The following is a 27,873-nucleotide window of genomic DNA, read 5'->3' on the forward strand; positions in this document are numbered from 1 at the left end:
AATACGAGTTCATGTTTAAAATTCTTGAAAAAAACTATTATTTTATTTTTGCGCCTAGCAGAGTGGCTCGGTCCACTCGCGTATAATTAATGTGTCATTAGATAAATGTTGTCGTTAGACATCTGTTCACACATAAAATGATAACGCTCTATAGTGACATCAGATTGTCCTTTGTTCAGCTCCTTTAAATTCTTGAAGTGTTTGTGTCGGGGGTGTATTTATTTTGTACGCATATTTTTGTCTTAAACTTATTAGTTTTACAATGTCCGTGAACTCGACATTCCCTAGATGTACTAATTAGCTACATCCAGCAGATGGGGCCAAAACACTGCTACACTGAAAAATACTATCAAACCTCAAATATACACAAGCACGATTGAAGCACAGTTGAATACTCTATAATACAGGATAGGATTTTTTTCCTTGACGAGCGTCACAGCAATGTGTGCGTGCCTGCATACGGGCGTGTTGTGCAAATCCTTCTCTTGTCTTGCTCTTGTAAAATAATTAAAACATAGCGCGGGAACATATCGGTATACACGAACGCCCCTTTTAAAGTAGCTCCTAAAATCCTCCACTGTCCTGAAGTGAATTTCTTGAATGTTTCTGTCGATGGTGGAATTCCTTCGACAGCCAGTAGGTGGAGGAGTCATGTCGCTGTGAGCGATTACACACTTGAAGTGGGTGGCACCGACATGGACCAGTAAATTTACACTGGAGGCTTTTCCAGGGTCTGTCTCAGCCATGCGTGCGTGCAAGGGGAGCTCCGGGATGGAGGGTGTTCAAAGCACATGATGCTCACAGCCTTGCCTCTCAGTTTTCACAGCATCTGTAACCATGTAGACTTCAAAGAGGGAGTTGGCTGTCGTCTTGCGGATACTTAAAATCTCTATCCTACAGAGTCCATCTCATCCTCACTGAATGAGGATCCGGGATGGCAGGGGGACGTAGAGGACTTGTGGCCCCTCAGAATACTTTTCTTGAGAACATTGTCAGAAGGTCCAACGGTAAGGAAGCGTAGCCGTTTATTTTACATATGCGTGGATACGATGATATTTTCCTCCACCAGTTATCTTTTTACCACGATATGGAATGTAGAAATAACAATATCCTGACATCAGAGTTCCGATTCATTTAGCATTTCTCCATCATGTTGTTTATGCTCATTCTCTCTGATGGCTCTGCTTTTTCCTGAACCGGTTAACGCAGGGTGTTCTTAAACGACATAGCCTCTTACACGATATAGCTGCACTTTCAACAGCTGGGTAGGATACATGTCTTTAGCCTAATTAACTGCGGCTGAAGACCACTAGCCTGGTCGAGCTAGCGGATTCTCCGTGTAGACCACCAAAAGCTAGAAGCGCTTCAGGTTTCTTGGGTTAGTTGTCACAGTCTTCCATTGTTTTCTCTACTTGAAACTGTGTGTCCCCTTAATTGCTTTAACCATATTTCTTTTCAACTTTTCAGTTTGGACATTATCTCATAGGCAGACAGGTATAATGCTCTGAAGTTTCCCTTGCGTTCCCCATCCCAGTCATCCGTTCCTGTTGTGGCTTCTCTGTTCACGTATAAACGCTTTTGTGAGAACTTGTCTAGTGTGTAGATTTAGTTAGTGCCAGTTGAAGTCACTTTTCTCACCCCTTCATTCATTTTTAACCGTGTCACACATTTTCCTGTCTGTTTTATCCAAAACAAAGCAAAGGACGTTTTAGCGAATGGTATAATTTAAATTGTGTTCTGAAAGGCATTTCTTTAGCAATCTTACCTGAATGAATAATTCTCAGTATTTCAGTATCAATGTACCCTAAAATTTGTCTATGTGAAAAATGAATGAGGTTTAGAGCAGCAGCACTGATACCATGCCTGAGATTCTGTGGATGCTGTCTTAAGTAAGTGACCTCAGGCTTTAATTAGCAGGATCAGGAAAGATTCTTAAAAATAAGGCTTTTATATTTTATTTACCCAGGTCAGCACACCAGGAAGTTTAGAAAATTGGACCTGTAAATTGGACATTGGACTAGGACTAGTATGGGTAGAGAGGATTTGAAATTTTGCCAGTCTAAGACTATTATAATGTTGGTCTGTTAAAACTGCTCTGTGTATTTTTAGGCCATAGCAGTCTGGTAGTTTCTTATTTGAGGACTCTGAATCCTTTAGACCTCACACACAGCTAACTCTTTTGTTATTTCTCACCAGACACCAATTTTGTTTTGGGAAATGCCCAGATTGTGGACTGGCCCATTGTCTACAGTAATGATGGATTCTGCAAGCTCTCAGGATACCATCGAGCTGAAGTCATGCAGAAGAGCAGCGCCTGCAGGTTCTAAACCTTTTCGTCTTTCTAGATCCCACTCACACACTAAGGAAATAAATAATTAAATGAATAGACTAGATGTACATTTTCCCAACACATTTAAAAGTGTACTGCTTGAGTAAAGCTATGTGTTTCAATGTCACTCTGGCATTGCATCCTACACGCACTACAAGAATGACACTGCAAACATAGCAGGATTGTGTTTTCATGGCATAAATGTACTGCATCATAAGTTCCTATTTTTTCTTTCTCAGCTTCATGTATGGTGAACTCACTGACAAGGAGACATGTGAGAAAGTACGGCAGACCTTTGAGAACTACGAAATGAATTCTTTTGAAATTCTCATGTATAAAAAGAACCGTAAGTAAAAGGGCTGTAGCATTTAAGTATGGGACACCTGTGTAAGCAGTGTGATGTTACTTATAAAGTTCTACTGACCTGACCCCAAACAGGAATGCCTGTGTGGTTTTTTGTCAAGATCGCCCCCATCCGTAATGAGCAGGACAAAGTAGTGCTTTTCCTGTGCACCTTCAACGACATCACCGCATTTAAGCAGCCCATTGAAGATGATTCATCTAAAGGTTTGTGAAGGGACATATCATAGCCTGGCATGTGACATACTGAGATACTGAGAATGAATTTGATAGTAAAAGGCCTTTGAGAATGGTGGAAACGTAGTGCTTTTCCTGTAAATAGTTCATTGTTTTTTGTTAGCTAGAAGATGGCAGGTCTTTGAAACGCCATAAAAGAGTGAATCAGCTCTCCAAATATGTTTTGAAAGAAATCAGGTCATTTGTCAAAACTAATAGATTCTGATCAGACATAATTATACTGGGTTCTTTTCTTTTAAATAGTCATGCAGTTAATAACAGCGGTAACAACAATTTGCTGTTAATGGTTTTCATTTTAGACATGTAAATGGTTATGTATAGTCATTGGTTATAAATAATATTGTTTCACAAACCAATTTAGCATTGTTGCCTCACAGCAAGGAGGGCCTGGGTTCGTCTCCCCAGCTGGGAGACCAAGGTCCTTTGTGCATGTCCTCCTTGTTTCTACGCTCATTGTCCATTTTATCTGCTCCACTTACTATGTAAGTGCACTTTGTAGTTCTGCAGTTACAGACTTTAGTCCACCGGTTTATCTACATACTCTGTTAGCCCCCTTTTACCCTGTTCTTCAGTGGTCAGGACCCCATGGACCCTCACAGAGCAGGTACAATTTGGGTGGTTGATCATTCTCAGCACTGCATTAACACTGACATGGGTGGTGGTATGTCAGTGTGTGGTCACAGGACGCTGCTGGCTGGATATTTTTGGTTGGTGGACTATTCTCAGTCCAGCAGTGACACTGAGGTGTTTAAAAACTCCAGCAGCACTGCTGTGTCTGATCCACTCAGACCAGCACAACACACACAGAGAACGATCCACTACCCAAATAGTACCTGTTCTGTGAGGGTCCATGGGGGTCCTGACCACTTAAGAACAGGGTAAAAGGGAGCTAATAAAGTATGCAGAGAAACAGATGGAATACAGTCTGTAATTGTAGAACTACAACGTGCACCTATATAGTAAGTGGAGCTGATAAAATGGACAATAAACATAGAAACCAGGATGTGGTCATATTATGTCTGTATAGTGTATGCTTGTTCTAAATTTGATGTCTGCAGCATGTTCCAAAAAAAGCTGGAATAGGGACATGTTTACCACTGTGTTACATCAATCTTCAGTAATTATTTGGGAGCTAAGGACATATATTTGTTGTTGTAAAAGTGGAATTTTTACCATCATTGCGTGATGACACTCAACAGTTTGGGGTCACTGTTATTATATATTGCACTCCATAATTCCCCTCATAGTTTTAAAGGCAGCTGTAACACATGCAGAAAGTCTTTCAAATGGCAACATCCCTGAAAAAGATATTGTGTAAATGACACCTCTTATCTCCAACTGCAAAATACTAAATGAAACCTTATATCTCCAAAATAATAACCCATGCCATTGGCACTAACACATACCACGACAGATGTTTTCTGCAATATGCATTGGTAACAATCAGGATAGTTCTTTTCCTTGTTAGCCTGGAGAAAAATAAGCATTCAGCACCATTTCTGGATGTTTGCTTTGTGTAGTAGAATCTTAACTTGCATTTGCAGATGTAGCAACAAATTATTTTACTGACAAGGGTATTCTGAAGTATTTCCAAACCCATGAGGTTACATTCATTACAGACACATGTCTGTTTTTAAAGCAGTGTCATCTGAGGGGTTGAAGGTCACTGACATTCAATATTGTTTTCTGGCCTTGCCCTTTGTGCGCACAAATGTCTCCAGTTTCTCAGAATCTTATGGACAGTATATATTGAAATCCCTAAATTCTTTGCAGTTGTGCATTCTTCTTAAACCGTTCTTAAACCTATTTGCCCAATTATTTGCAGTTTTTCACAAAATGACAAACCTCAACCCACCCTTGCTCGTAGACAACTGAGCCTTTCATGAATGCTCCCTTTATGCCCAGTCATGATAGCATCACCTGTGAACTATTTGACTGTTTACCTGTATAGTTTCAGAAGAGGTGTTGATCATTTCACAGAGTTGCCAGTCATACATTGCCCCATCCCAACATTTTTGGAATGTGTTGCAGGCCATTACCATATTACAGAAATGTACAAAAATAAATAATGTTGACGAGATAAAAATATTAAATATCTCAAAAAATCTAATTTTGTAATGTTTTCAATTAAATGGGCACATTTTTATTACACACCTTTTCCCTTTACTTTTCCCGCAGGTTGGGGTAAGTTTGCCCGTCTGACACGTGCTTTGACAAGTAGCCGTGGTGTCCTTCAACAGCTGGCTCCCACTGTCCATAAGGGCGAGAACGTCCATAAACACTCCCGTTTGGCTGAGGTAAAGTGTGTGTGTGTGTGTGTTGTGTGTGTGTGCGCTCAGCTTTCATCAAAGGGAACAGTCTCATTCTCTGTCCCTAAGTACTTCTGACCAAGAGAAGTTGAGTGTGTGCTCCAATCCCCAAAGCCCTTCTGCTTTCTCCAGATAAATCTCCCCACATTTGAGGCAGCTGCTTCATATGAATAGGTTCTGGGTTCTTCAAGTCAGTCCCCCAGTTTACCTGGCAGCGTGGCATAAGTGGTACACTGAGAATTACCTGCAAAACCACCATATTTTCATATTTTCAAATTTGAGCTTTTAATATATCCTACCCCCAACATCTTTAAACACATCCTGTTTCTAAGAAACCAGTATAATAGCTGATAACTGTTTTGATGATTTGATAAGATGTTATTGCTTCCTGTACTTGTGACATGTGATAAAGCACAGTTTTGTTTTGTTTTTTTCTTTCGGAAGCTGAACTGCTTTTTGGCCCCCTTTCTTAGCCCCTACTTTTTGAGCTTTACTAGTACTTCTACGCTGAAAAAAGTACTGATTATTTATATATATATATATATATATATATATATATATATATATATATATATATATAGCCCTTTATTTCAGTTATGTAAAGCCTGGTGTACTTATAAACATATAAACATATACTAATAAACATTTGCTCTTGTTTACCCCTGTCATAAGTCTTTTTCCCCATCCCTTTACTTCCCAGGTATTACAACTTGGTTCAGACATTCTCCCCCAGTACAAACAAGAGACGCCCAAGACCCCACCCCATATTATCCTGCATTACTGCACCTTCAAAACCACCTGGGATTGGGTGATCCTCATCCTTACCTTCTACACGGCCATTATGGTGCCCTATAACGTCTCTTTCAAGACCAAGCAGAACAATGTTACCTGGCTGGTGGTGGACAGTATTGTAGATGTGATTTTCCTGGTGGACATTGTGCTGAATTTCCACACAACATTTGTTGGGCCTGCTGGGGAGGTTATCTCGGACCCAAAACTAATCCGTATGAACTATGTGAAAACCTGGTTCGTCATCGACCTGCTCTCCTGCCTACCCTACGACGTCATCAATGCTTTTGAGAATGTTGATGAAGTGAGTTATTTTGTGAAAACTAAGGAGATTTTGCCATTCTTATGGCTTTTTTGCACAACACAAATTACTTGTGTCAACAGTGGGTGTTCTTTAAGGTGGCTGAACTTGCTAATTAGAAGGGATGTCTGGATGCTGTTCGGCATATAGCGAATTTGGGTGATTCAGAGGATCCGTTCAGAATGTAGAACTTTTTGATTTTGATGCTGCATTTTTAACTTTTAGAAGTGACCATATCAGCACACAGATCTGTCATTGCTTAAACTGTTTTGATGTTAAATTAGGAGTCAGTGCCTTTGGCTATTTTTTGTACAATAACAGCAGTTCTGAACAGTTTACCCCAGCACAGCAAATAGTTTTGGATCTAGATGAGTAAAGGTGGCAGTTATTGCATGTTGCTGAATCATATAGTTCTCTGTCAGAGATTTACACAGACAGACAGGCCCTGAGGTCTCAGATGGCTGACACATCAATTACTTAACACTATCACATATTTCTGTGATCAGCACAGCGCGTCTGTGAGATGTGAGATGGCTACCAGTCCTGTGACACAAGCATCCTACAGATGAGTCGGCTTTAAATCAGCTTCACTCTGCCTAAGGCCTTAAAGCCAGGCCATACAGCAGCCGCAAGTCTGGGGTGCCGTATGGGGGTGGGGGGTGATTAGGATGATTCTAAAGGCCTGGATATGACAGCGACCCTAAAAGTTATTAAAATATTAGGTACGTTTTTTCAATATTAAATTGTAAATATTCACTAATAGAATATTTTCTTTATAATGTACTTATAAAACTAGCGGTGGAGCAGAAGAAAATCTGGCTTTGAAAAAGTACAGACAGAGAGAAAAGAAAGGGCGAACGTATGTCACATTTTTTTTCTCACAAAGAACGGGCTGGAAATAACCCGTTAGCTTAGTCCATACTGGAATAGACTGCTTTTCTCCCCTACATTAGTTACAAAATGCCTTCACAGAAAATTCAGAGTGCTTACATTTCGCTGACTGACATTCAGTCAATGTAGGCAAACCTTTAGCCAGCTATTCATACTAAATCAGTTGCTCCTGTCGGGTGCCAGGCCAAGCAGATACAGCTTCATTCCTGTCTCCCCAACCCCATACCTTTACCAACGAACCAGCCCTACGAACAGCCTAGAACTGGTTCTGGAAGCAGAAATCCCGTGATTGCCGTAGGGATTTAGATTTTTACCCATTATATCTTATCTAGCCAGCATAGATTTAGCATGGGCTAGGAGATCCTAAAGCGAGCTCCACCAATCAGAGATGTCACTGTTACCATAAGGGTTCAAACAGTGGTTTGGCGCCAGAAAATCACAAAGCAAAGCGGCCTCTGTCAGCGAGGAGCACCAGCAGCACCGTGTCCCTGTCAGATACAGTGTGATGAGTTTATTTAGGGCTACAGAGGAGAATCAGAGTGTAGTTTGTGTGGGGGCAGCTGAACTGAGTTAGTATAAAGAACAGGACTGTGGAGGCTTTTTATGGATAAATAACGTGAAATCCACACAGATTTTGCCACAATGTCTTGCTTCAAAATATATGAAACCATTTAGAGAGAAGAATGCCCTGAATACATATTCTGTAATATTAAAATTAAAAACTAATATTTATGTTTATATTTAATTAATTAAATAAATATTTATATTCAAAGTTATGGTAGAAAAGTTGGGAATTTATTTACTTATTTACAAAATCTAATAATCAAAATAAGTAGTATCTACAAAAAATACTAAAAAGAAAATACACACATGCAAAAATTAGCAGAAAAAAACATGTAAGTAATTGCGCCCTTTCCAGTTTGATCTGTTTTGCATGTTTATCACACTGGAATGTTTCAGATCATCAAACTACTTTCGATATTAGACAGAGATAAACTGTGTACACACAAAATGCTGTTTTTAAATGATGATTTCTTGTATTGGAAGGAAGAATGCTGTTCAGCCCTGCATAGCCCTTTGTGAAAAAGTAACCATGCCCTTAGCTCAACCAGTTAAACAAATTCAATTAACTGTTAGGTTCAGTTTCAATAGTAAAACCCAGGCATGATCATTGCCAGACATGTTGAATCAAAGCATCACTTAAATAGAACCTGTGTGGCGATGTGAAGCAGGATAGAAGGTCTCAAAAAGCAGCGCATGATGCCACATTGTAAAGAGATTCAAATATAGTTACCAAACAAACTTAAAGAAATGAAATTATCACAAGTGGCCAACCTACCAAATTTTTACCAAGAGTACATTGACAACTCATCCAGAAGTCTCAAATAAACCCAGATGAGCATCTAAACAATTGCTGGCCACACTTGCCTCAGATAATTTCAGTGTATATGATTCCACAGTAAGAAAGACTCTGGGCATCTGTGGGAGAGTTGCAAGGTGCAAATGACCAAACAGAACACCATGGTCTGTCTTGCATTTGCCAAAAAAACCATCTAGATAAGATGATAAGATTTTTGGGGCTTTTAGAACACATGGGTTCCATTACATCTGGCATAAAGCTAACACTGCATTCCACCATAAGAACTTAATTCCAGCAGTCAAACATGATGGTGTGATGGTCTTGAGCTGCTTTGCTTCTGCAGGACCTGGACAATTTGCCATAACTGATGGAACCATGAATTCTGCTGTCTGTCAGAATGTTCAGCCATCCGTTTGTGATGTAAAGCTCAAGTGCAGTTGGGTTATGTAGCAGGACAAGGATCTCAAGCACACAAGCAAGGCTCAGAAGAAATAAAATCAAGGTTCTGGACTGGGTAAGTCAAAGTCCTGACTTGAATCCCATTGAGATAATGTGGCAAGGCCTTAAATGGGAAGTTAAATGGGAATGTCATGTTGTTACCAGTGTAGCTGAATTAAAACAATTCTGCAAAAAAAAGTGCAAAAATTCCTCCACAGTGATGTAAAATATTCATCGCAAGTTATCACAAACGTTTGATTGCAGTTGTTACAACCAGTTATTAGTTTTATGAGCAATTACTTTTTCACAAGGGCAATATAGGTTTTGAATAAATCTTTATCCACAATAAATCGAATGATCTTTTAAAAGCTGCATTTTGTTTTTGTGTGTCTTTTTCTTATTTTGAAATTAGTTGGGTGATCTGAAACATTTAAATCTGACAAATTTGCAAAAAAGTGAGAGACAAATACTTTCAGGCATTGAACATATTAAGTAGACAGTCTTGTATCTTTTCCTTTCTGTTGGTTTTTCAAAACTACTTTTTTCTCTGATCTCATTTGTGTGATGTCATGATTTATCTCCTAGCTGATTGGTTCTGTGGAGATTTTTCAAATATCTATGGAAAAAAATGATGAGATTTTAACTTCTGGAACCAGGGGTGCTGAAAAGTGGGTGGTCACTGTTCAGCTCTACTGTGTTGTAGTACTCATCAGCTGGCATAATAGACCAGTGAAATCATGTTGTTGCCCTATAAGGAACTCTACAAGGAATTTCTCTCTTAGAAAAATTAATGAAGTTTTTGGAAAGTGCATTTGTCACATCCTGTGGTAATTAAAAATGTTCCAAAGGTGATTTTGTGCTAGGAGCAATTTTCTTTCGAAAATCACTGGAGCCTTTGAACTACAATGTTGTTAAAGAGGGCGTCAAAATGTGTATATTACTGTAAGCTAATGCTAATGTGCTAGCGCTAAGTGTTTATGCTGCTGTTCCCACGACTGGCTTGACCTGTGGTGGATGGGCTTGTAGGGCCCATTGTGATATCTTTTCACGAGGCCCAAAATCCTTGGCAGCACCCCTGCCACCAGCACCAATGGTTTATGTGTGCCTTTAAAAGTCAGCCACAATGCTGTGTTGATGTACTACAGCCAGATTTGTTCAAGAGCCAATACTCTCAGCGCTCTCTGAGCATCAATATAGGCTGTGGGAGTCTTCACAGATTAATGTTCCAAATTGGGAAGACTAACTTTTAATTTGGGTTTTTTGTATGGTGACTGCAGATTTTGATCCATCCGAGGGAACTGTAGCACATTCACAACCAAGCTGTTTCCAGAGATAACGTGCAGAAATGCACTGTCCCTAAGCCCCTTTAAACACTTGATTTTGAAAGATCTAACATGAGCCCTTTTAGAAGTGGTGCGCATATTCAAAGCATCCTGTCTTTGTGGTTAGAGGCAATATCTATTGGATGAATTGCTCTCTCCTTAAGAAAAGTAGCTGGAGTAATTATCATAGGCTATGTATTATACACCAAAGAATAAGTTCTTGGTGAATGTGTATCTCCTCTTGTTTTAGGCAGTGCAATAGCTGAACAATCTGAGGTCAAACTGAACAATAATAGAGCCATTTCCACAAGGGTCATGTTGAATGCTGGAAGGAGAGAATCTCGTTCTGGCTTTAATCTGCTTTCTGTGGCTTAAGTAGATGCAGCATGAGGTTCCCAGCTGGAGTGGTTAGACAGGTTGTGGAGAGTCTATGGTTAAAGTGAAATTTGAAGAATCATGAAGCTGAATGCTTTCCTCAGCTGTGTCCCTCTGTATCTTTGCATTCTTTGGTGGTTTCATAACAGTATCTGATGACACCATGGATGCATCACTAATATTCTTAATTTTGCATCAGCGCTCCAACCAAATGTCTGCTCTAGTAAACATTAATCCAGTTGACACTGCCTACAGTTTCACAGTACTTAAAGAATTGAATTCTATATGTTGAGAGTTGTACCATTTGTGCATTACTAAATCTGTACCGTTCACCACATCAGCATTTTTTAACTAAATAGACAAGGAGACTCCGTTTCTGCTCTAACATCATCAGTGTTGCTGAATTGTACTATGATCCTCAGTAAAAATTAAGATCGACTGAATTCCTTCTGTGACAGTGCAAATGATGTGCTTTATTCTCCAGCCTTGCAAATCTGTCTGTGTATTGTATTAGTGTCAGTAGTAGTGTGAGTGGTGTAGCAGGAGATTATGGTGCTTACACAGTCCTCTCCCACCAAGCCTTGGAGGCCACTGCCTTTGCTGGACTTGTCAACAAAGGTTATCCAACCTGTTCAGTCTACTGCTGTGCTGTGAGCAAGCTAACAAAGCTTAGCCCAAGCCTGCATGTTGGCTGTCATTATATGTGTGTGTGGATAAAAGAGGACAAAAGAATTGCACCAGAGAAGAAGCTGCTTCAGGGTTTTTGCACAATTTGTTTAACTTTTAGTCAATACATTTCAGTGAAGGAGGTGCTTTATTTACAAGAGGGCTGTGATGTTGGAAGCTAGGAGTGCAAGCAGACTGCCTTGGGTTTGTGTTACACTTATTTGTGAAAGAAAAAGGCATTAACAGTTTAGAAGGAATTAGGTCATTGTCATCCATATTAATTACATCACCACTTAGTCTAAATGATCATATGGCAACTGATTTTATAATTGTAATGACAATTTGACACACAAAGTAGACCTATCTTTCCCACACTGTCTCAATTCCAGCATAAGTATAAGCCTGATCTAATGCCATCATACTTACCCCAACTGTTGTGGTGTCAAATAAGATACATAAACAATTATGAAATGTAGTAATTGTGTTTAGATCCAAGAAGCTTTAACTAGGTATCATGACACAAACATATAACTGAGGATAGGTCATTTCTTTTGGGTCATTTCCCCTCTCATTTCTGTAACTGTTTTGGATGTGCAGGGGATCAGCAGTCTCTTCAGCTCTCTGAAGGTGGTGCGGTTACTGCGACTGGGACGTGTGGCGAGGAAGCTGGACCACTATATTGAGTATGGGGCTGCTGTGCTGGTCTTACTCGTTTGTGTGTTTGGCCTGGCTGCCCACTGGCTGGCTTGTATCTGGTACAGCATCGGCGACTACGAGGTCATCGACGAGGAAGCCAACATGGTGCGCACTGACAGCTGGCTGTATCTGCTTGGTGAAGCAGTGGGTACACCATATCGCTTCAATGCAAGTGGCACAGGCAGATGGGAGGGGGGCCCCAGCAAGGACTCAGTCTACATCACTTCGCTTTACTTCACAATGACCAGCCTTACTAGCATCGGCTTCGGAAACATTGCCCCCACCACAGATGGAGAGAAGATCTTTGCCGTGGCCATGATGATGATCGGATGTGAGTAAGACTCTTGAATAAGAGCACTTCTGAATAATGCTTTTCCAATAATCCAATAACAGCAAGCAGTTTGTATGAGAATAAGAATAGAATTCAATGTCACTTCACATAGGAAATCAGTTTGAGCTGGAGCTCATCCAGCTCACTCAAAGCTAAAATCCCAGTCCTCCTCAGCAGTAACCGATGAGAGAATAATGACAATTGATATTATGTTAGTGTGTCGTAGTGTCAGTGATAGTCAGGGGTGTAACGAGTACTGAAAATCCCTACTCAAGAACAAGTACTGTTACTGTAATGATACTTTACTCAAGTATAAGTAAAAGTAATAGTGAATAAAAATAGATCAGGCCAGTTGACAGTGCAAGGGAATCACTGTCCATAGTTTAAGAAGAGGTTGTATTAGAGTAGATTTCTTGTCTCACAGCTGTTCGCAACCATTTAACTCTTAACAGCAGCTATGCTAGGCTACAAAAACGGTAAACTGCAGGCTGTGGGCGACACCTGTTCACTAAAGCAGCTGAAAGACACTTGTAAAAAAAATATATACAGCAAATTTCAAGTTTAATCAACAGAATCATTATAAAAGAAAGAAGAAACCCGTAAACATGGTACCAGTTTAGCTCAGATCAGCTAGCTCGGCTAATGCTGCCTCAGGCTGGAGTCGAGCTGTGAGACCGGAGATCTCGGCAGGTTTGGCCGTTTAGTTTGTGTGAAAATGAATACAGATGACCCTTTGGACGTGGTCTGTTCCTCGTGTGTGCTGGTTCAGTTCTCTGTCTCCCCACTGAACTGGACCTCTCTGTAGTCTTTTCCTGCAGAAGCTGCTCTTTTTTGATTGGTGAGTTTTTTAAATTTAACCACGCTTCGGTATTATTGGTTTCTGAGCTGATACACTATCCTGCCTTCCGCCCGAAGACTGCTGGGATAGGCTCCAGCACCCCCCCCGCGACACTGACGGAGAAGCGTCTTAGAATATGTATGGATGGATGGATGGATGGAGCTGATACACTCATAATTTATTTTTACTCTAAAAGTATTTCATTAAAAATGAACTCAAGTAAGAGTAAAAGTACTATAATTTAATTCTACTCCAAAAAGTACTGTTACGGAAAAGTGTAGTCAATTACAGTAATGACAATAAGTACAATTTGTTACTTATACCTCTGGTGATAGTAAAGCCATTATGAGGTTGAAAAAATGAACCAATGACAAACTCAAAACTTGAGATGTGTCGGAATCGGATTTTCGGTTATCTTAACTATGGAAAAGGACCTGGCAGACCACATGTAATGGATGACTGAAGAATACTTTCAGTTTTTAAAAAAAAACTGTAAAAACAGATCAAAAGTGCTAACCATGAATATAACATAAATATACATAAATATCAAAAAGTAGCTTTAAGACAAGAGTATACCTGCATGATCTCAGCAGCTGAAGTAAGCAAGAAATAAAAATGGCTTCATTACCGACCATTACAGATGCTAATAAACCATGTTAATTTGTCTTATTACATATAATGCTCTAAAAATCATAGAAATATGGATAAAAGGGCTGTGGTTCCTAAGTGGTGCCTCAAGTATAGATTCAAATACCCTCAAATTAAACCTAATGTTCTTCTCTACAGTCATTGCTTCATTTCAAATCTGTTGTCCTGAAGTAAAGAGGCTGCACCAACTTTCAAAGACACTCTGCAGTCTTTGTACCTTTCTGCGTGTTCTGGGCACAGAAGCATTCTCCTGATACAGCACAGTACAGCAGGTGTATCTCTGTACAAGGGACATTATTAACACACTTTCTGCAAGGGTCTTTGTGGAACATTGCCTTTATATAGAGCCCTGTGGTGATCTAGATTGCATTCTGTCCCAACACAAGCCGAGGGAGCAGCCATGATAGATTGCATAATTGGTTCTAGTTTCAAGAGTATTTCTTTCCACTTTTTGTGAGATTACAAGCACTGTCCTTACGATGAAATTACTCTCTTTTCTGCAACCTACAATTCAGCGTCACAGAGAAGAAGTGATACTGAGGCTGAATTTGTTGGACTGGCTATGAATATTCTGCAGGTTATAAAGCCTACTTGGTGTTTTGATATGATTCTCAGCCCAGGCCTGATTACAGTTATTTAACCCATGCAATGATTTAACCCAATAAAATTTGCTAGCTTGCACAATCACATGTTTATGTCACAAGCTAGATTATAAATTGGGTGCATTTTTATTCACTGCGCTGAGACAAGTGCATGTAAATGAAAGAAAGTAGACAACACGTTTATTGAGACACATGATGGGTCTTCCAAAAACAACATAAGCTCTAATTTATGACTTTTAGAGGGCAGCAGTGCATAAAATTAGCGTATTTGAGCTGTGCCTGTCTTCATTTAGGAGCTACTACACATCATCAGTTAGGAAGCAAAAAAGCTAATTAGCCAATATGACTACATTAGGTTTCTAATTTAATAGTTACATACAACAAATAAAAGACAATCTAATTGTTAATTGCTATTATTTATATGGAAATGAGTCTTTAGCTAAAATCTTTGTGACAGACCTATTTTAGACATAAATATTATGCTTATATGGCGATGTAACTGCACTTTTATCTCAGTGGAGGAATCAATTGGACATACAAGCAATGATTTGGTCAAAATTTTACACAGTTTGCCTCATTTTACTTATTTATCCAATTAGTTTCACTCTTTAAACAATTGACCAGTGCTCCTGATTTGCTGGAATGAAAGTCCACAGCCACTTTGCAGATAAGACTGGACATTCTAGGCTAGTCTTTTATAAGGTTAGAGAACGTTAGATTTTCTGTGTGAATATGCATTCAAAACTTTGTTTAAATGTATGGGTGTGATGTAGGGAATGCATGTGATTAATACCAAATTTCCAAATATATGTGTATTTGATTATGTTGGCTTGGTTGGTACCTTTGGGTGGTTGTGGTGCGCTGTGTGTGTCGACCTGGGGCTGACAATGATGTGGGCAGGCAGGAGGGTAGGGGAGACTGACAGGAAGACAGAGGATCATGCTGTTACACCACTGCTGTGCTGCAAAGACAGCAGGCAGGGGCTCAGTCTGTCATCCCTTGTGCCACACACACATAGACAGCTTAGTCATGCAATGTGTGCAAGTGCATTTATGTGTGTTAGTTCAGTGTGTTAGTATGCAAACATATGCAGGTTTTCATACTTTTTCTGGAGCCTCCATTTGGCTTTTGAATATTTTCCTTTGACAGATGTGTATGATGTATCTTTATGTGTGTGTTAAGTAGGGATTGTCTTGGATATAAAGGCTGCTGGTAGTCTGTCTCTTGGCTGGTATATGTGTGAATAATATAGCAGTAGGCCAGTAATGGGAGCAGCAGAAGCAGGCCACTGCGACTGAACTGTTGAATGTCAGTAAGCGAATACAGGCCAAGCCCAAAATTTTCCGGTCACCTGTTTCTTTACTGTGACTTTCTGCTGGCACCTAAAGCTGGTCAGCAGCAAGTGAAACATTCATATAACTACATGCAGAAGTTGCTTGAAACATGATTTTCTTGATACTTGACAGGTTTGATTCCCTCCATCTGTTATAGATTCCTCTTTTGCAGTGTGGGAAAAGAGTGCAGTATTTAAGCTTCATTATAGCCAGGCATAAAATATTGTTATTTTGAAAATCATACAGACCTTCTTTTTCAAGTCCTGGTTTGAAGACATGATGTTTTTCTTGAAGTTAGAGAAAATTAAATTCACTTGACATGGATCAGCAGACCATTTTTATTTGTATTGGAAATCTCTCATTGAATACTTTGAGACCTCATTGTGTCTACCCCTAACTGTCCACATATCAATTCTAATTAAAGCCTCTGGTGTGGGCTTTTGGGTTGTTACAGTATGTTATACTTTTAAAATCCATAAATAAAATCAGTAAGAAATATAAGAAGTTTAATGCAACACATTCAAATATTCCAAATGGTTAGCTATTAGCTAGTATTGTTATCCATCCATCCATCCATCCATCCATTTTTTAAGCCGCTTCTCCATCAGGGTCGCGGGGGGTGCTGGCGCCTATCCCAGCAGTCTTCGGGCGAAAGGCAGGACACACTCTGGACAGGTCGCTAGTATTGTTATGGTTATGTAAAATCATCTGAGATATATTATTTAGCCTATATTAGTTTTAATAGTTCTGCAGTTTAGTGTGATTTTTGTATAGTCTTTATATTTACAGAAAAAAACCTAGCTACATAGATGATGACACAGCAGGTTAAGAAAGCAGAATAAACTGTGGCACAAGCAGCTTTTTCACCATGCAAGTCAGCATAAGCACTCAGATGTGCAAATTGTTGCACTGGCCATAGACACATTTAAAACTAAATGTGAACATTTATGTTACAACACTTTAAACACTTTTTAGGTCTCATAAGTGTAGAATGATCATTTGGACTGAATCTTCTGCTGTTTACATAATCTTTCAAAATAAATAAAAATTCTAGCGCTGCATATAGCCTGATAACAATTAGCTTAATTAACTGTAAGTTTGAGAGAAAGAAGCACAGGAGAGTAAAACTTCTGAGGAATTAAAATTTTTGAAATCAAATGACCACATTTGAGGCTATTTAGAACATACCCTTTTTCTGAAAGTTTATGATACTGATTACATTTTAGTCATGTAATTTGTAATCGGTACTAAATTACACTTTTAAAGTCTTCTTCCCAACATTATACATATTTGCTGGCTCCAGGTCTGCCTTGTCCTCAGGTGTGTGACATGGCTGGGGAGAGAGAGAGAGAGGCTGATGACAGGCTCTAACAGGCTGGCTAGGGTCTCAGTCTCAGTGCTGTCTGTTATTCGCTTTCACTCGGTGTCTGCCTGTATAACATCCTCTGCTTCTCAGCACCCACGAGACTTGGCTGGTTACGCTTCAAACACTTCACTACAACTCAGTGAGCTCACAGAGACCGTTAATTAATTGTAACAATAAATCTGTAGAGATAAGGCAAGTGATGTAATTTGCTGTTCGTGAAGTAGTTGATATATTACACTTGAAATGAAAATGTTTTTATGCGGTTTTAAAACATGTACTTTAAAAGTAACTGTAACAGCAGTTCAAAGTGTATTGTAATCCCTGTCTATGTAGTCATGATTTCTGTAACATGATTCCAGCAGACTTCAGTAATGACTCAGTCAACACCCCAGTGACCGTTTTACTTTGTATGTAAAGGCCAGACCACAGTAACCCAATAAACAGCAACAAATCCAAATGTTTTTTGCGAATGCTGGGAGTCCCAAAAATGGTTCTGGCCAAACTTGGGCCCGTTGTAACGTTACCCTAATCCCTCCTCATCAATGTCTTTGAAAGAAGCAGGCGTATCTAGAAAACTTTTCTTTATTCTAGAGCAGATTTCTGAATCTGTCTCATGAAGATTTTGTTAACAGATTTTATTCCTGAAGTGCTTTTAGTAACAAAACAATGTTATAAAATTCTCACTGGTTCATGTTGTTTATAATTTTTTTCTGCATTCTAAAACAGCTGCCAACAACGAAAGTTGGTATATGTTGGAGGTTGTTGGTCAGTATGCTCTGGTCTAAAGCCTACTTGTTGGCCTACCCACAACAAACACATGTCGCTAATTGTTCTTTGCCTGCTTCTGATCTAATGGCCAATCAGACACAACAGCATCATAGTGCCATGTACTGCCATGTACACCTCTGGCATCAAGCATTCTCTGCTGCACAGTGAAAAACACCCGGTCATACAGAGCTGCAAACTGGCCTGCATCCATGTGTTGTTGAGCAGGAGCTCTAAAATGCTGCTGAACTCAGACTGCCCTGCAGGGACCTATGCTGATGAGCGTCTCTGAGAGTTTGCTCTGACAGGCCGCTAAATATGGATCAGAGCTGTGACGATCTAATACAACCTGTTGTGAGGCATGTTGGATGTAAGCCTTTCATTTCAGCTGTAAGGTCTTTAAACAGTGTTGCTCTTGTTTGAGAATATGAGAGGAAATGCTAACACATTTGAAGTCTGATAAAATTATGATGAGGCACTGAGATTGAATCCCATTTCAGTTTTCACAATGAACACTCCCAGAATGACAGCGTGTTTGTGAAACTGTGAAGAACTGGTGGAACTTTCATTTTGATGGCTTTGTGGGGAGTACGTTCTCACCAAAGTACAGGTGTGTGTGCGTGTACTCCCTCTCAGAGCTTTTTTTGTAGTGCAACAATTGCAGATCACCTTTGCCCCAGAGAACACTTAGTGTAATCAGATAGAAACGTTTTCCGATTGTTCTTAAACTCTATGTTAAAGAGCATCACAATGCCTCAGTAAAATGACTCAGTAAAATGCCTCATGTAAAATAAACCCACCACAGACAGTATATTATGCAAGTACTCAAGACCCTCCATTGTGGTTAAAAGTTGCAATTGCATCATAATTTGAGCCTTGTGGTTGTAAAGCTATTGTTGAATTTCAACAGATGCCTCTCAGTTTTGCTTACAGCCAGGAACTGAAATGTTCCTTTCTTCAGCTTTTGGTCACATACAGGTTTTTATGGCCATGCCTGACAGCTTTCATTTCCACTACCTCATGTGAGATTGTACAACACTGTGGTCCAAGTTTCGAGGGAGAAGCGATCATACAGACTGCATTTGTTTATTTATAGAGTCTTATCTAGAAAACTCTTCCCTAGGCAGAAAGCAGGTTACCGATCAAATCTATCTCTTCAAGAAGATTGAATTTGCCACTTAGCTTTAAAGTCTTATCCTGCTGGGAAATAGACTCTTGTAATTGAATTCATCAGGTAACCAGACTGTAAGATGTTCAAGATTGGAATCAAAAGAAATCAAATCGGCTTGGTGAATACAGATCATTTAGGCTGGTAGCCGAGGCTTGCAACAAAATAGCCTTGCCACAGAGCACCCTTGATTTGAAGAACTAATCATTTTGAGCAACAGTACAAGTAATGCTGTCCCTACAGGGATGCTGTGCCTACTGTGGGAGAAAAAGACTCATAATCCAATCTAGATTGCAATGCCTGACTGCACTCAAGTCACGGTTGGGTTAAATGTGATCCTTGCTGCCAGACTAAATTACAGAGAGTGACTTTGGCACTTGCATATTATAAAAGTCAAAACAGTGAATGTTCTGGACTGTACCAACCAGGAGAGACATCAGAAATAATACTAGCAGTGGTAATATTGTAGCATAGCCTCACAGTCTTTGAATCTTTTGCATCCATTGTGGTTGCTGCTATTAGCAGCATTTTGGGATCAAATCAACAGTGCCCTATGCATCTGTTATTTTCGGTGTTCTCAGCTGTTTGCTCACTGCATGGCTATGCTAAAGCTTTGCTTCAATTTGTTGCCCTGAAAGACCCTATCCTTTGTCCATCTATCTGGTAAGTACTTAATGTCCACATGGAGTTTCATTAATTCCACACTGTGACTAAAACACACAAGCACCTTTTTTTGCGATTCAACACCAGCAAGGGTGTGTGCTGTCCTCCATAGTATCAAGGAAGGCGCCAGGTTGGATGTAGCCAAACGATTTGTCCACTGCATGAAAGCAGGGTAGGCATCACACTTCACTTGAGATTGGATCTAGCAGTATCATCTGTCATTGGTATTGGCAGAGTTAGAATTGATTTGTATCACCTCTGGTGGGGAGAGGCATACCTGAAGGGGACAGAGGATGATATACCTGTGAAAAAGCGCTGACTTGGGGGACTAATTGTCAGAGATTGAATCGATCTGTGTGGCCACTGCTGAATACTCAGCAGGGCGGCTGATGGTAAGGTGAGAGGTTTCAGAGACCACATTTGAGCACAGAGAAGTTTGCTTGATAGCTAATGGACAGGGGGCTGTGGTTGCCAAAATTTCTTTAATGGGTATTTGGTAGAGAAATGCAGAGAAAAGTTGAATAAGTATAATAGTGCTAGCTATAGCTCAGTTCACAGTTTTATCAAATTTGTCACAGAATTTTCAACCTTTAGAATAATAAATTTAGAATGGCCCTCTATGAATATAGAGCTATGACTGAGCTTAAATTTAGTTTCATTCAAGATTTGTTTAGTGCTTTACCAGCAACCTAAGTGAGGGAATATTATGTGATAATATTATTTCTGTTTTACTTGTTACTACAAGCAAAGGGGGCAGTCGTGGGCTGGAGGTTAGGGAACTGGCCCTGTGACCGGAAGGTTGCCGGTTTGATCCCCAGTGCCGACAGTCCATGACTGAGGTGTCCTTGAGCAAGACACCTAACCCCCAACTGCCCCCTGGGTGCCGGGGATAGGGCTGCCCACCACTCCGAGCAAGTGTGCTCACTGCCCCCTAGTGTGTGTATGTGGTGTTTCACTTCACAGATGGGTTAAATGCAGAATTAACTTAATCACTATTGCAAATCACTTTTTGTCAATTTTCAGTTTTGGCATAATTTGAACCTTCCTTTTTATGCTCTTTATTGTGTATAAATTTCATGATGAGCAAACCAAAGAAAATGACCCAAAATGACTTGTGAAAAAGTCTGGTTCCATTGACTTACATTATAAGTACAGTATGTTTTTTCATTTTCCTGTAAAGTTACTATTTTCGAGACATGAGGTTTTGTTCCAACAGCAGCAAAATGCATGAACATGCCTTTATTTTTGGTCTCTTAACATTATTTGTTTGTGTCTTTGCAGCTCTTCTGTACGCCACCATCTTTGGTAATGTTACCACCATCTTCCAGCAGATGTATGCTAACACTAACCGCTACCATGAGATGCTGAACAGTGTGAGAGATTTTTTAAAGCTCTACCAGGTCCCTAATGGGCTGAGTGAGAGGGTCATGGATTACATTGTTTCCACTTGGTCCATGTCCAGGGGAATCGACACTGACAAGGTACCTGGTGCTGAGCACAGCTGCAGTTTAGCTGTCCAGAGACATTAATCTGTGTGCAAGAAGCCTGTCTTCATTGCTCACTAGAAATGTCACATGGGGTCATTCATACTCTCATTGCAATAACATCCGTAGTGTTATGATAAATGTGCTTTACATGTTGGAAATCACACTAAGAATGTTATGTAAGACTTCCAACGAAATAAAAATCATGACAAGCAAGAGACTTGGCACGTGTTCAGATATTCTTTTTAGGGAGGCTTCAATTCTAGCCAAGGATTATAAGCCAAGTCTGACTTAAGCCATATATATAACTCTTAGGCACCTCATTGCAAAAGAATGACAGAAAAGACAGCCAACAGAGATTCTTTGGAGGTAAAGCCTCTGTTCTCTATTTTTCTTCAGGTATTACAAATCTGCCCAAAGGATATGCGAGCGGACATTTGTGTCCACCTCAACAGAAAGGTGTTCAAAGAGCATCCTGCATTCCGCTTAGCCAGTGACGGTTGCTTGAGAGCTCTTGCCATGGAGTTCCAGACCATCCATAGCGCTCCAGGGGACCTCATCTACCATGCAGGGGAAAGCGTGGACAGCCTGTGCTTTGTCGTATCTGGATCCTTGGAGGTCATTCAGGATGATGAGGTGGTTGCCATTTTGGGTAAGTTCAATTATTTGAAATGACCGCTCATGCCATACATAATTTTGTTGACTACTCATGTGATTGACATATAAACAGTTATAAACAATGGTGATGACATTTAATTTGGATTTAAATATTTCTTTGTTTTTTTTTTTTTTTTAGTGAATGTTCATTTATAACCATTTGTCACTGTGTTTGCACACTGTGAAATCAGACCTCTGCATGTAACCCATCTGTGTAGTAAAACACCCACATACATGCACACTAGTGAACACACACACTAGAGGGCAATGAGCACACTTGCCCAGAGCAGCAGGCAGCCCTATGCACGGTGTCCAGGGAGCAATTGGGGGTTAGGTGCCTGGCTCAAGGGCACTTCAGTCATGGGCTATCAGCCGAGGGTATCAAACCGGCAACCTTCCGTTCATAAGGCTAGTTCCCTAACCTCCAGCCCACGACTGCCCCAGCCCACAACTGCCCCTTATTTTCAGACAAGACACCTAAAAGTGCATATAAGTGCTAGCAGAACTCATTGTACAGGTGTCCTAAGTATATGCTAATTTTAACTTTATACTGCAACACTTGAAACACTCTCTCTTACTGTGTCCTAGATTTTGGCTGTGAAACTATTCAATACATCACTCGCGAGGTGCAGCATTGATGGGCCAGGTGTACCAATCAACATCTTAGGTCCACTTAAATCAAGAGCCTTTAAAAACAGGGAGTCAGCTGCTAACCTCAGTGGAAACAAAGCAAATGAGAGCCTTTTTTTTTGCCCTTTATTAGACACACTTCAGAAAGTCTCTTTAGGCATCTTGTCCTTTTCCCTGTAACTCTGTTTTACACACATAAGAAAGTGCAGCAGTGCTGTGCTGTGCTTTGATGCTTAGTTACTTTTCCATAGCTTCTTGAGATGAGGTAATTCCTGTCTCTGAAAGAAATGTTTCCATTGTCTAGAAAATGGATATTTGTGCTGTTTTCTAAATAACATACAATTATTATATATTGAATGCATAAAATACAACTACACTTCTTTTAGCTGCAATCTGGTATTGGAAAAATAAGGGTCTCTTAAATGCATAATGAAATGTTCAAGCTGCACTGGAAAAAATGCTCTATGTTTGGAATTCACACTATTCTTCATAGTTGAGTGCATTATTGCATTGTACCTCCCAGGGGTTCAAAGCAGCACCCGGCCTCATACAGCTGACTCATACTCATTATTGCATCCATTTGCTCTTGAATTAATCGAAAGTATTTAGAGGTTAAACTCTTCAATGCAGTCCCTTTAGGAAAATTGGCCTCTGGTTCCAGATTAGAATTACTATGACTGAGACTCTGATTGCCTGGAGGCAAATAATCATAATAAGGGAATCCGTGGTGGCCTGCTTCATGTAAGCTGTGCTCTGATTGTTCTTCCTGTTAGTAGATAAGCAGTAGTTTGATTCACTATCACTAAAATGATAGTCGGAAAAGGAAAATGAGCTTACGATACCCCTGAGCCACTGCTGGAATTGTTTTTTCCGTTGCCCTATATGGGGTCAGCTTGTACCCCTTACATGGAAACTCTTTCCTTGCTACATTAATATTGTGGGGTTATTATTCTGTCATTGCTTGCTGAAAAACTGAATGAGATAAAAAGTGAATTGATAAATGTTAGTAAGTGGTATTTGGCAAAAATGTGAATTTCTTACGTGTTTTGGTGCTTTAAGAAATGAATGGGCTTTCCCCACTGTGGAACAAAAACAATTGACCCAATGTACTTGGACTTGGACAATGAATATCTATGGCTTTCTATTCTCATTGCTGTGTGTGCCTCATCAGCTTTTGATGAATTCAATTGGAGTTTTACCCCAGTGGCCCTGTTGCCAGCTGGGAACACTGGGGAGTTTCATATTGATATGCAGAGGGCCAGGCTCTTAATAGTTATGCCAGGAGTTTGTGGTTGTGCACCTAATTACTGTGTACTCTACAGTCCAATGAGTTCACCAAAGTGAGAAGAGAGCTTGTTCATTAAAGCCAGCTGACACAGGTCCTTATTGGCTGTGCAAACCAGTAAAGACCATCCAGAGGCTTTAAGGCTGCTTGTGGGAAAAGTATAGGCCTATATATTTTTAGTAATAGCACAAGTGTGTTGATATTGAAATGAAAAGGCTCATTTTGTGAGATGAAGCTGGTATCCTCATTCCTGAGTGTGTTCTAGAGGTCTGTAGCAGTACTGTTTAATACAAAACCACTTACAAAGGACAATTTACAGTGAAAAACATTGCAGAATTGAATAAAAGCTCTTCTTCCACTGCTTTCAATCAAGCACTTGATTTTGTTACATGCTCCAGTACTTTTAACTTTTAATCTCATTTATAAACATGAGCTATGTTTCATTTTGTTACAAGGGGAAAATTCTTAATCTAAACCTTGCTGAGCTGACCTTTAGTATACATTTACTTTCTCATGATCCATGAAACATTTGCACTTATGCATGAAGGTAACAGCAGGATTGAACCTCTCTCTCAGTCTCTCTGTCTCTCTCTCTCTCTCTCTCTGTCTCTCTCAGGAAAGGGTGATGTGTTTGGAGATGTGTTCTGGAAAGAAGTGAATTTAGCACAGGCCTGTGCGAATGTACGAGCATTAACCTACTGTGATCTCCATATCATCAAACGTGATGCCTTACAGAAAGTTCTGGAGTTCTACACAGCCTTCTCTAACCACTTCTCACGGAACCTGGTGCTGACCTACAATCTGAGGAAGAGGGTGAGTCAAGGCTTTGTAAACTGGGGCCTGGTTCATTAGTAGTAATCAGATCTAATTGCTTCTTCTGTAGTTCAACCCTTTGTATGCCCTTTCTGTATTTTTAAAGGAAGTGTGGAAACATGACAGAGTTAGACCACCACTGGAATGGGACACTTTCTGTGCTGCTCTATAATTGTAGTGATAAAATTGTGATGTTACTTCATCTTTAAAAATGAGTAATCAGACATTCATTTAATCTAGAGGCTGCTTTAGCATTTGATTGCTTTATCTAGTGCATGTTCCCTCTGAGCACTGAATTCGTTGCTGGAAAATGTGTTGTCCTGCTATTATAACAAAACCTAAAGACATACTGTAAGTTTTCTCTTGTGAACAGAAATCATCTCAGGTTATTGTCTTTTCTCACAGTGCTTTGTCAGCTGTGCTCAGCATCAGGGCTTGTGTCTTACTGGCTCCAGCTTAATTGAAATTCATGTGTCCTTCCTCCGTGTCAGCAGTTTTCATGGTGAGATTTTTTAAACACTGAGCTGTGCCCACTGAGCTGGAAGATCCTTCATCTGTGGGGGGAAAGAAGGGTAAAGAGTTTTTCTGACTTAGTTGGAAATCCTATGAACCATTCTTGCTGTTGTGATTCTAGTACATGGAATACTGAGTGGGCTTTTACTGTCAGCCTTTTTGCAGTTTATAGAGCATGTTTTTGTAAGTATATAAAGAATATAAAGTGTTTCTTGAAAATTTCAAGAAATTCCTTATTCTCAGTAACATTCCATCTGATCATAAACTATCCAGTTGCTCTGAAACACTATTTTGGCATACTCACATCTCAAGGGCATTCTAGTTCAGTTAGCCCTTTAATTGCTATAATGGCTGGTCATCAGTCAAACCTAGCCAAGCTGCTCCATCTGTAGTGAAATTATAGAATTTGTGAGTGACTTAAAAGTCTGCAAAGGCATGAAACTGAAAGCTGAACCCAAGCCAACTTGACCAGGCCTGACTTGATGACGTGGATCACAGACACCATTTTACAGTGATTTGCACGTTACTATGTGTACAAGTTAATCAACAAAAAATGTCATGCTGGGACAAAATGTTACTGTACACAAAATTTACATGGCTGTAACTTGCCAAAAAATCACTCAAATAAAAAAGAAATCATTTAAAATAAAAAAATACTCATTGGAAAACAAACCCCTGCCTGACCTTAAACCTGATATTTTGTCAAGCACCACACTGTCCTGAAGCATAGTTTATAAAAGCTTATTACCTGTCTTTTTTATAATGTATTTCACACATGTAAAAAGTGTAAGAGGAAAAAAACACTTCTTTCATTTGTGTGGGTAGGCAAGAATACTTGGCTCACTTCAGTTGTGTCATTGTTGGGTTATGTTGTCATCAAGTTAATAGCAGTGTTTGTTTTGGATAAGGAAAGCTTCTATAAGCCCCTTAGCGGAGAAACAATGGCATTATCCTCTCTGCTTTCCAAGAAGCTAATCATAGTGAGTTAGTTATACTTATGCCTTGGGTGAACGCTCACTGTATGTTAGTGGGGGGGGAAAGGAGGGGGATAGGATTTTTAGTACTCACTGATACCAATATCGTAATGAATTACCTACTCAGAATTCAGTGTACCTTAAGAGTTAAATAATAACAATTTAGCTGACTTTAAATAGAGAACATTATTTGCTTTTGAGCAGTGTTGCAGTGGAGAAGAGTGAGCTTTCAGAAAAGCACTTCTCAAAGTAAAGTATGTAAGTAGTTACAGCTGTAAGTAAAGTATGATTCACAGTTTTGTTCCTCAACTGTCTCTTTCAACCACAGTCTCTGTAATGCTGTGGCTTAAGTGGCCGAGGCTAATGCATCCGAGGAGCTCACGTGTGGAATTTTACGTCTTCTCAGGGTCTTTTGTTGTCCTCTAAAACCAGATATACACTGTGTGATTTTAAAAATCTTGTTCTTTAGTGACTCACTTTATGTTTGAATAGACCATCACATACAGATATAGCATTACACTCCACGGAAACGCTCAGTCTGGTTGACAGGCTATATGAAACGCTGCCTTTACAGACAGCTCTGTCCATGAACAAATAAAGCTGTTTCATTCAAAATAACACATTTCTCACGGAGTACTAAGCAGAAACCCTGAGCGTGAAATGCGATTGTGGTAGTTTTTGTTTGTTTTGTTTGTTTAAAACTAAAATCATACAATGTGTTCCTGGTGGATGTCTGCCAAGGCGGAATGTTCAGTGACTTGAAGTCTAGTGTCTAGTTGCCATGAAGCTGATAACACTTCTCTGTGTGAGCAGATCTTCCTTCACTGGGTTTGTTTCATTGTACACTTGGCACTGTTTGTGGCACTATACACTCGGCTTGCTTCACAAAGGGTATCAGTGAGTATGAGTACAAGTAGGTGAGTGTGGTATCAGCCTGATACCCGATACCAGTATGCCAATGCATAACTAGTTTTTATATTACTTACCATGATGGTGTTTTGTGTACATATTCACCACTTCAATCTGTAGCGCTGTTGTGAGTTGTTGGCACAGTGTTTGAGCGTCTAATGGTTTGCTTTAACGTCAGGAGATTGCAAGTTCAAATCACATTGGTGACAATCAAAAGAGATGATAATTGTCATTGCTGCTATCAGCCAATAATGCCACTGTTAATAATGATACTGGTAATGCCACAAGTTGTGATACTATAGAATCATCTTTTAAAGTTTTCATTATCATGATACTTTTATAATTTTCCCACCCTTTGTTCAAGTTTTGAACATAATTTCTTTAATAAGTTGACTATCAGAGCAAAAATTAGGCCTTTGGCTGATTGACAATGTAATGCCACAAACAAACACATAATGACACGAAAGTACACCCAGACCTCTCTCCCTCCCCACACACAAATATCCAAATAGGATAAATGTCCAAAATGTCCAAATAGGATATAGTTACACATAGTTAAAGCAGTTGTATCACTGTATGGCACCTTGTCAATTCCACTGTTTGTATGATTTCCCTAATTGAATTTAGTTTCTCAGAGAAAGCATTTGCAGACAGTTAAAGCAGCTGTATCACCACAAAGGATCCTGGTGATTCCGCTGGGCATATTGATTTCCCTTCATGAACCTGCAAGCTTCTCTGATTCCCAGCAGCAGGACAAGGAATGTTGGGTATGGATGACCTTCAGAAATCAACACAGCAGCACAGATTGCGTAGCACACAG

General features: G+C 39.8%; 1 protein-coding gene across 2 annotated transcripts in view; it reads left to right on the forward strand.

The window, feature by feature from the left end:
• The first annotated feature begins 731 nt into the window (after positions 1-731).
• The window catches only part of kcnh1b (potassium voltage-gated channel, subfamily H (eag-related), member 1b), a 48,650-nt gene continuing 21,508 nt past the window's right edge, over positions 732-27,873 (forward strand). Inside the window, exons 1-11 of one of the 2 annotated variants that reach the window (XM_037545097.1) lie at positions 732-1,007; positions 1,468-1,494; positions 2,197-2,320; positions 2,569-2,675; positions 2,768-2,896; positions 5,105-5,223; positions 5,936-6,328; positions 11,975-12,404; positions 21,070-21,269; positions 21,672-21,924; positions 24,461-24,657. In XM_037545097.1, coding sequence (XP_037400994.1) covers positions 935-1,007; positions 1,468-1,494; positions 2,197-2,320; positions 2,569-2,675; positions 2,768-2,896; positions 5,105-5,223; positions 5,936-6,328; positions 11,975-12,404; positions 21,070-21,269; positions 21,672-21,924; positions 24,461-24,657 — 2,052 coding nt within the window. In that variant the 5' untranslated portion in view covers positions 732-934. The remainder of the gene's footprint in view (positions 1,008-1,467; positions 1,495-2,196; positions 2,321-2,568; positions 2,676-2,767; positions 2,897-5,104; positions 5,224-5,935; positions 6,329-11,974; positions 12,405-21,069; positions 21,270-21,671; positions 21,925-24,460; positions 24,658-27,873) is intronic. The other variant, XM_017683778.2, reaches the window with a different exon arrangement.

This window comes from Pygocentrus nattereri, chromosome 15 (genome assembly GCF_015220715.1).
Source record: "Pygocentrus nattereri isolate fPygNat1 chromosome 15, fPygNat1.pri, whole genome shotgun sequence".
NCBI lineage: Eukaryota > Metazoa > Chordata > Actinopteri > Characiformes > Serrasalmidae > Pygocentrus > Pygocentrus nattereri.